Source organism: Cibotium barometz, chromosome 8, assembly GCF_041138505.1.
Source record: "Cibotium barometz isolate CiBa-2024 chromosome 8, ASM4113850v1, whole genome shotgun sequence".
NCBI classification, from domain to species: Eukaryota; Viridiplantae; Streptophyta; class Polypodiopsida; order Cyatheales; family Cibotiaceae; genus Cibotium; species Cibotium barometz.
The window spans coordinates 18,207,325-18,217,642 of record NC_141053.1 but is presented as its reverse complement, the minus strand read 5'-3'; the positions used below and the strand labels follow the sequence as shown (position 1 = coordinate 18,217,642).

The following is a 10,318-nucleotide window of genomic DNA, read 5'->3' as shown; positions in this document are numbered from 1 at the left end:
TATGTTGATATTCTAGATAATATCACATTACATATAAGATAGTATAACACATCACTATGTAGATTGAAAACTTATTAAGATTGACTTCTCCTTTATGATTTTTTGTTTAAGCTTTAAGTTATTTTACTTTGGATATATTTTTGCTAGTCGGCTTCTCGTCGGCTTACCTTAGCTTCTTCATATCTACAAGATCTACTTTTCCATCATTTTTAAACAAAAGAAATTTCTTGAAAGAAATCTTTTTTGATGTTTATAATCAAGAATGAGGTAGTATTTACTAAGGTTAACTATAAACAAGTAATAGTGCATTACTAACAAATGAAGGAGACAAGACTTCCAACTAATAATGATGGAGAACTTCAAATATAGTATCCCATTAAAATATTAAAAAATAAAAGAAAACACGAGGCACAAATTTTGAACTAGAACTAAATTTGATTCATGTTATTACAGGGGTATTTCAGGAGCTTCTATGAATCCGGTCAGAAGTTTAGGTCCTGCAGTTGTTGCAAACAACTTCCAATACCTATGGTTATATATCATTGGTCCCACGATCGGAGCAATCATGGGAGCAGGATCTTATAGCCTCATCAAGGTCTATAAAGAGACCCCCAATGAAGGAGAAACACCTAGAGTCTCAAGCTTTCGATTGTTTACAACACCATGGAACCCTAGCATTATGTAATTTCTTTAAAATAATAGCTAGGACATTTATTATGATGATGTATGTAATTGATGATTGATTTACTATTGTTTCATGTGTTGTTATTTTCATTCATTCACTTCTATCTTTTAAACTACTTTCAAGTTTCTTATTCATCACATTGTTGTTTTTATTTTGTATGTTTTTATTTTCATTCATTCACCTCTAACTTCCATTGATTTCTATTATTTTGTGTGTTTTTATTTTCATTCACCTCTAACTTCCAAGTTCACCTCTAACTTCCATTGATTTCTATTATTTTGTGTGTTTTTATTTTCATTCCTTCACCTCTAACTTCCAAGTTTCTTATTCATTACAGTGTAATTCTACTTCTATGTTCATGTAATCTAAACTTACTTACTAAAGAAAACTTTCCATAAATTTATGCAAATAACAATATGCTTATTTAAAGATATCTTGATTTTTTAAGTGAAATATATAATCCTTTATTTTGTCTACATTCGGTATTAACACTGTTGTAAGCAAAATAGGTAGCTGACGAGGGTTACCTAAAAAGATTCCCTCCCAAAATGTGTGAAATCTCAAAAATGGCTTTAAAACATAGTTTTTTGAAAACACATCTAAAATTCCATGTATAAATTCAAAAATTACATGAATTTTGCTATTTTTTTCACGATTGAGAACACGTGTGACCTTTGTAGATCTATAAACTGCTGTTGTTTGTGACATAAAAATAAACTTGACTTACAAAATGACATAGGAGTCTACATAACTTAAATAAATATCAATCTTTTTGAAAAAAAAATATTTTATAAATTTCATGAATGTAAGACACTTTTTTTAATGGACTTTCTTTGGGACAAATTCTACCACCATGCATAAATAGCACATTATTTGACAAGCACTCAAAAAATATTAGAATACATAACAATATAAGCTCCATAATTTATGAAAAAATCTACAAACATCCTTGAGTCTATTTTTAGACCCAAATAGCAAAGCCTTTAGTATATACTTACCTTGACAATTTGCATGACATAATTATTTGGTCTATTATTTATAAGCAAATAATGCGCATGATATACAACCAATGCTAAGAGTTAAAAGAGGTCAACTTATAGTTTTGCAAGGTAGACTTCTTTTCATATATATATGTAGAAGATGGTAACTATGGAGGCTCGGAGTAAACCTAAGCATGTTAAAAGTGTAGAAAATTGAAATATTTTTTCAACTAGACAATTTTAAAGGCAGACATCATATAGCCTATGGGTGTAAATTTTGACCCACATAGGCATTTGTTTTCATGAAGGAAATTCTTGTTATGCAATATGGAAAAGGTTGGCGGGAAGAAATTGTAACCTATATCATGTACGTATGTGGTAGTGGTAAAAATTTATAGTATGCATATGTTGATGTTTGATCCATATAGCCATTATCATGAATGTAGGTGATGGTATATCTAAGAGTAGTGTAGGAATGAGCTCTAGTTATAATTATTTAGAGTACATGTGAAGGATGCTGAGAGATGGTATGTCTAAGGGTAGTGTAGAATGAACTTTGATTATAATTATTTGGAGGACATGCAAAGGATACTGAGAGATGCAATCTTTGCTCATGACATTGTCTTTGTGTATAAAGAGAAAAGAGAGAAGCTTAGAGCTTCTAGAATGGTGGTAGGGAAGATCTTAGAGCTTTCACGACGACGATGATGGTAGATTCAAGGTCCCCTATGCTGGAGAGCATACTACTACACATAGCCATGGCAGAGTCCAGTCTCATATGCACCCCCCTCCTCAACATAGATGGTCCCACCCACGTGTATTTTCTTATATTTCTTTAGCTTTAAAATTGAATTGCAGAACAAAAATCAGGATTCAACGGCGACTTGTGGTTTTCGAAATCAATGGAGCCTTGCACTTCTGGATTAAAACCAATGGATTATCTCATCTAGCTCTTCTGATATCATGAATTTTTTGGCATCTACTATGTAGAGCGATATTATTTATGATACAAAGGTTATATAGTTACATAGACAAGCATTTTTTTTAATAACCTCCTCTCAAATTTGTAGTCAAAGGTTGCAACCATATGTGTTTTTCAGGTCCTTAGCCCTAAATCTATGTTCTACCTATATCACCTTATCCTAGGCATATTTTTTCTTTAATTCTATGATTCATAAGATTGTTTTGAAATTTTGAGATTTTATTGGCTACTATCTACTATTTGGAATGAGCTTTTACAGATTTATTGGGTGATAAAAATAAAAACAATTCTCATAAAAATGTAAAAAATATTTCAAAGTTAAGAAAAATAGTCCTCTAAAAGTTGATATTTTACATCAAAGTTGATGCAAAACATCAACTTTTCCACAGAACTCGATGTTTTGCATCAAAGTTGATGCAAAACATCAACTCTATCATAAAACTTGATGTTTTGCATCAAGTTTCAGATGCTCCCGAGAAGAAAGTTGGAGAATCAGAGGTCAATTTTCACAAACGGCCTATTTCAGCGATTTCGTCCGTGATGGCATGCTCAGATGACCTATTCCACAAATTTTGAGTACCAACACAACTTTTTTTTGATGCGATGTGCAAACATCAAAGCGATTTGCCGCATCAGCGAATCGCTTTGTAACGTCTGCACATCGCATCAAAACATAGTCGTATTGGTACTCAATTTGTGGAATAGATTGTTTGAGCATGCCATCATGGATGAAATCGCTGAAACAGGTTGTTTGTGAAAATTGACCTCTGATCCTCCAATTTTCTTCTCGAGAGCATCTGAAACTTGATGCAAAACATCAAGTTTTGTGGTAGAGTTGATATTTTGCATCAACTTTGATGCAAAACATCGAGTTGTGTGAAAAAGTTGATTTTTTGTATCACCTTTGATGTAAAATTTCAACTTTTAGAGGATGGAATCGCTAAAATAGGCCGTTTGTGAAAATTGAACTCCAATCCTCCAACTTTCTTCTCCGGAGCATCTGAAAATTGATGCAAAACATCAAGTTTTGTGGTAGAGTTAACGAGTTGACGTTTTGCATCAACTTTGATGCAAAACATTGAGTTGTGTGGAAAATTTGATGATTCTCATGCAAAACATCAACTCTTAGCCTAAAAGTTGATGTTTTGCATCGAGTTGATGTAAAACATAAACTTTTCCATAAAATTCGATGTTTTGCATCAAAGTTGATGCAAAAAATCAAGTTTTATGAAAAAGTTGATGTTTTATATATTGAATTGATGCAAAACATCAACTTTTCCACAAAACTTGATGTTTTGCATCCAAGTTGATACAAAACATCAAGTTTTGTGGGAAGTTGATGTTTTGCATGACGTTGATATAAAACATCAAGTATTGTAAAAAAGTTGATGTTTTGCATAGAAAGTTGATATTTTGCATATAAAGTTGATATTTTACATCAACTTGATGCAAAATATCAAATTTTCATAAAGGTTGATGTTTTGTATCAAGTTGATGAAAAACATCAACTCTTAGCTGAGAAGTTCTTACTCAGCATTAAGTTGGCCGCAAAATGTTGTAGCTAAAACATCCTTACCATGTGTAGTTAACCAGTAGGATTTGAACCTAAGTCCTTGCCTGATATTTTACAAACAAATATTTTGGAAAGTATAAACTTTTGTTTCTTAAAGTGAGCTTTTTTCATGCTTTCTAAACTCATTTAATAACTAAAATTACCATTTAACTCCTTTTTGTCACATCAAGGACACATCTTCTCTAAAAATGAGTGTGTAATTATTTTTCAAAATTAGACAACTTTTAAATAGCTTATTCATGATATTTTAAAAATCATCTTTACGTAATAAACTTTTTTTTAAAGTATATATTATCAAATAAGAATTTGTGATACTCAAGAGCTACAAAGTGTATTTTAATACTACTCTCATCAAGTGCCAAAATAGGGTTTTATAATTAAGATAATAACTGTATCAAGATAACGCTTTTATAATATATTCATATAAATAGTTTTTTTTATAGTTGCACTACTCTGTAGCACATCCTCAATCATGCTAACATGGCAGATGACCCAAGGAGTCTAAGCTTCAAGTGTACACTTAGAAGAAAAAAATTGTATTTGTGAATAGTGAAGGAAGAGAATGCCTTGTCTACCTTCTCAGGGAAAGACACATCAACTAGTGATGGTGTAGCAATGATTATGAGGAACCATAACTATGCCATAAAGTAAATAGCTTCTTTTTACAGTAGTTGTATCATTTTTTAAATGGATTAAAGATGGAAATAATAAACATTATCTCTATTTTGGCATGTTTTTAAAAAATTTATTGTTAGATTTTTAATTATACTCTCAAAAAGTAAGCAAAACAAAGTCTTTTTTTTTCATGTTAAGTTTTGTAAGAAACGTGTAAAGTGCCCAAAATATTATCATTTTTTGGTACTATTGTACGCATGCGTAGACCACTTTTTAAAAAGAGATAAAAAACCGAACTTTTTTTATGGAATCTTTGAAAGATGCCAAATGTTTTTCTCGTTTTCAAGAAATACTACCTATTTTTTCCGCAATAGTGTTTATTTCTAGAAGATTACATGTTAACATAATATTATCTTAGCTTTTTAGTTCAGAAAAGTGCTTAATTTGTCAAGTTGAAGCTATAACATGCCCTGATTTACTAAGATAGTAGACAAGCACATGGTTATCCATGCATTTCTTTACAAGTCCGATCAACATGCGATTGTGTTATATAGTTATGTATGATTATTAAGGATGCTGTCAAGTTTATCAAAGAACATAATCATGGTTATTGATATAACAAATTAGAAAACTATATTAGATAATTTGGGAAAATCTCAACACTTTGGGAATTCTTAAATTAGACATATTTCATTTATTTTGGGATTTTCATTTAATTTGGGAATTTTAACTTTGTGTGTCCCATTAATGCAAGATTTATCTTAGGTTGGGGGAAGAAGATTGTGCAACATACAAGAAGTTTTTCCATTTGTGTCCCATTAATGCACTAGGAGATTTATCTTAGGTTGGGAGAAGAAGACTATGCTGACATGCAAGGATTTTGGGAAAGTTTTACCATTAACAAGGTTAATTATTCTATATAGCCAAATGTCTTAAATCCAATCAACCGACTCTACTATAGATACTTTAGTCATTTAATCTAGGACTCCGATCATCTAATCCATGACTCTAATCATTCAATCTAGGACTCTAATCATTCGATTTGGGACTTCAATTATATGATTCAACTGCATACTTCAATCATCCAATCCAAGAATCCAATCGTTTGATCCAGGACTTCAATTGTCTAATTCAACTATAAACTTCAATCATCTTTCAACAATAATAGATTTTCAAGAGACTGACAGATCAGTCTCATCAGCATCTGGTGACTTCATTCTCAGGAAGTGCACTATGAAGAAATCCTATGTATCACATGCGTTCAAGGAGTATTTAAAAACCCCTTACAATTACATACTTTTGTGAATAAAATGGCCCCTTTTTCTTTATAAACTTATGTTTTTTTTTCCAAATTTGGTTTTAAAACCCTCTCTTGTAAATGTAATTCTATAACTTTTTTTAATTAATATATCCCTCTTGATGAACTCACGCGCTACACTTACATATTTTTAGGTGAATCCCCGAGACTTCATTTTGAGCTATTTTTAGCATCTCTTTTTATCTGATTCAATAATAGTAAGGTATGGCCACCAACTTATCTAATGATTTATTTGGCATTCTTTCAAAAGAAGTGAAGCTAAATGGGTCGAATTACTCTCTCTAGAGTTTCATAGTCAAAAATATCCTTATTTACCAAGGGTTTATGGGGTCTTACCAATGGGATGATGAGTCCCACCCTGGCACAATTGCTTCTACCACTCCTCAACGAGTTTAGGGCCAATAGACACAGATGTATGCACAAGGTGCTGATCAAAGAAGATGGGATTCTAATGATGTACAAGCTTTCGCATTAATTTCTTTGTCTATCAAAAGGTCTATTGTTTTATATATCCGTTCACAAAGCTTCTAAACTTTCTTGGGACACTTTAGAGACTATGTATCAAGCTAAAAATCCACTCTTTGCATAATTCTTATCTAGGTTTCAATACTTCCCTTCAACTTTCTTTAAGAGATAATGTAGCCTCTCTTACCTACTAGGAACTTGTTAGCTTATTGTTGTAAGAGGAGCAATCCAAAATAAATACATCTATTAATTCTAGCAATTATGAGGCTCTTGTCACTAAGGATAAAGGTAAGAAGATTTAAGAAAAGGAAGAAAAATTCAAATAACTCTTTTGAGGCTAAGGATAATTCCAATAAGCCAAAGAAGATTACTTACCAGTATTTTAAAGAGCTTGGCCATGAAATTAAAAAATATTTAAACTTAGAATAAAGGAAAGAAGAAAAAGGAATCTAATAAAGGTTCTTCCAGTTCTTCCCCAAACAACCAAAGGACCAAGAAAGAGGACTATCCAAATGTTGTCCTTGAATACTTCTCACTTATGGCTATTTAGAACTTTAATCCTGACCAAGATTCATGTCTCGGTACTTTAGATAATTGGTTTCTTGATAGTATTTCTTCCAAACACATTTCTTCTCAAAAAGGTTGGTCAATAATATGCAATCTATGTAAGATGGTCACACTCTTATGTGTGCCAAGAACACCTCCCATTTCACAGGTATTGATGAGATTTATCTTACTACCTGTTGCTAGTGAGTGTTGGAATTAGGGTTAAGGTTGCAACAATGCACACACACAAGATAGAGAAGCTTGAGAGCACACAAACTCACTAGATTAGAATGAACAAATGTGTGCTAGATACAAAAGATAAGTACACACCCCAAAATGAGTAGATAAGAGGGTGTACATACACACAGGGAAAAAAACCTCCTAGTAGTGAGGGAAAAAGTGCCCCGACGGTCCTAAATGTGTTCACACACACACTACCACATATGATGCTACAAATCCCCCTTTGGAGTGATGATGTGAACATGTACAAGGTATGGCCGATCAATCCTGAAAGATAGTAAGCCCAAAGCTTTACGAAAAGCTTTGAACTTTTTCACGAGGAAGAGCCTTCCTGAATAAAATCTGCCATTTTAAGGAGAATAACACTTTCAAAATAAAAATCAATCTTTTATGCATCTTCTTATACATAATTTCATTTAAAATGAGAATGACACTTTTGAATTGAAAATCAATCTTTTATGCATCTTCCTATGCATAAAATCAAAATTGAAGAAAATAACTCTTTTGAACTAAAAATAGATTTTTTTATGCATCTTTCTATACATAAAATTAAAATTGATGAGAATAAAACTTTTGGATTAAAATAAATTCTTTATGTTTCTTTCCATACATAAATCCAATTTAATATGAATTACACTTTCAGAATAAAAGAATTTCTCTTATGCATCTAATTTATGCATAAAATCATTTATTATGAAAATTACACTTTTAATATAAAAATATCTTTTATGCATATGTTTATGCATACAAATCATTTATGATGAAAATCACTCTTTTAATATAAAAGAATTTCTTTTATGCATCTAATTTATGCATAAAATTATTTATGATGAAAATCACACTTTTAATATAAAAAAATATCTTCTATGCACACATTTATGCATAAAAATTTATTTATGATGAAAATCACACTTTTAATTTAAAAAAATATCTTCTATGCATATGTTTATGCATAAAAATCTTTTATGATGAAAATCACACTTTTAATATAAAACAATATCTTCTATGCACCCATTTATGCATAAAAATCATTTATGATGAAAATCACACTTTCAATATAAAAAAAATATCTTCTATGCATATGTTTATGCATAAAAACCTTTTATGATGAAAATCACACTTTTTAATATAAGAAAATATCTTCTATGCACCCATTTATGTATAAAAATCATTTATGACGAAAATCACACTTTTAATATAAAAACAATATCTTCTATGCATATGTTTATGCATAAAAATCTTTTATGATGAAAATTACTCTTTTAATATAAAAGAATTTCTTTTATGCATCTAATTTATGCATAAAATTATTTATGATGAAAATCACACTTTTAATATAAAAAACTATCTTCTATGCACCCATTTATGCATAAAAATCATTTATGATGAAAATCACACTTTTAATATAAAAACCTATCTTCTATGCACCCATTTATGCATAAAAATCATTTGTGATGAAAATCACACTTTTAATTTAAAAAAATATCTTCTATGCATATGTTTATGCATAAAAATCTTTTATGATGAAAATCACACTTTTAATATATATAAAAATCTTTTATGCATACTTTATGCATGAAAATCAATTATGATAAAAGTAACACTTTTATAATAAGAAAATGATCTTTTATGCATACTTTTATGCATGAAAATCAATTATAATGAAAGTAATACTTTTATAATAAAACTAATTTTCTTTTATACAAATAATCAAAATGCATCTTCTATGCATGAAAATGACACTTTAGAATATAGAAATCATAAGGATTACTCTTTTAGAATAATGAAAGATAATACTTATTTCCAAATTTTTAAAAAATTTTACCATAAGCTCCTTTGTATGGCTGACCATTTTTCAATTTTAAGTCTCTAAAATTAATTAGAAATGCATCAAGAGTATTTAAATCATTCTAAAGTAACATTTTTCTACTTATTTAAGAGAAACATTATGAAAAACTTGATTTTATTCATTAATCATTCACCTAGGATAAAGAATGGTTGGATTTACTAGAGAAGAGAGGGGAATGCCTTTTGCAATGAGGCATAACATCATTTGTAATGCAGAGAAGACAAAATCATTAAAAAAAACCATAAAAAGAATATAAAAGAGAAGAATCTCCAACTTACATTGATAATTTGAGAGCTTTCCTTTGGCTTGATGGGTGGTTGCAAGATCAGGGTGCCCAGTTTTGTCCACTCAGGCACCCTGTAAACAGTAAAAAAACAGGCATTTGTTTACCTTTAGTGGCTAATCTCTCCTAGTAAATGAAGGAATTTCGTTTCAAGTTCTTTTGTTGGAACATCATATTCAAAGTTGAAAATATAGTTGCATACTTTAATTAAGCATTAGATAGTCAAAAGTTCTCATTTTCTTAGGTACAAGGTCAATGTATACACCTTGTCCCAAATTTGAACTGATTCCATAAAATGCTAATATCTTTTATATATAAACTCATATGAGATTCCCACTTTGTACCTTAGATCTTCACATAGTATGGAGCTTAACTTGATTTTTTGAGAAAATTTTAAGATATTTGTCTATTTTCTTTAAATATTTCAAGGTCTTTAAAGTGTTATAATATACGCCACTTTTTGTACCCACAATAGCTACCACTTAAAATCCTCAATCTTGTAGATCAAAAGAGTGGGTAGGTACTGAGACATTAGTAGAATGTGGTGGTTAGTAAAAATTGCAAATCCAATGGTTGGATTTTTAATGATCTCTTTTTCAAAATTCTTCCAGACTATCAGAAGGCCTGTAAATATTAACACTAGTTTGGTACCAAAACAGGACACTTGAGTGTCCTTTTTTGGGGGTTGCGAAAAAAAATCAAACTCCTAATGTAGGCTTTAAAAACCAAAATGCTTCATTGGGCATGTAGAACATAACCCTATGCTTATGTAAAAAATGCTA

General features: G+C 30.4%; 1 protein-coding gene across 5 annotated transcripts in view; it reads left to right on the top strand.

The window, feature by feature from the left end:
- LOC147635991 (aquaporin NIP6-1-like) overlaps positions 1-704 on the top strand; it is a 13,565-nt gene extending 12,861 nt beyond the window's left edge. For 4 of the 5 annotated variants that reach the window (XM_086801062.1, XM_086801064.1, XM_086801063.1 and 1 more), the window contains one exon: positions 454-704. In XM_086801062.1, coding sequence (XP_086657188.1) covers positions 454-685 — 232 coding nt within the window. In that variant the 3' untranslated portion in view covers positions 686-704. The remainder of the gene's footprint in view (positions 1-453) is intronic. The other variant, XM_086801066.1, reaches the window with a different exon arrangement.
- The last annotated feature ends 9,614 nt before the right edge of the window (positions 705-10,318 follow it).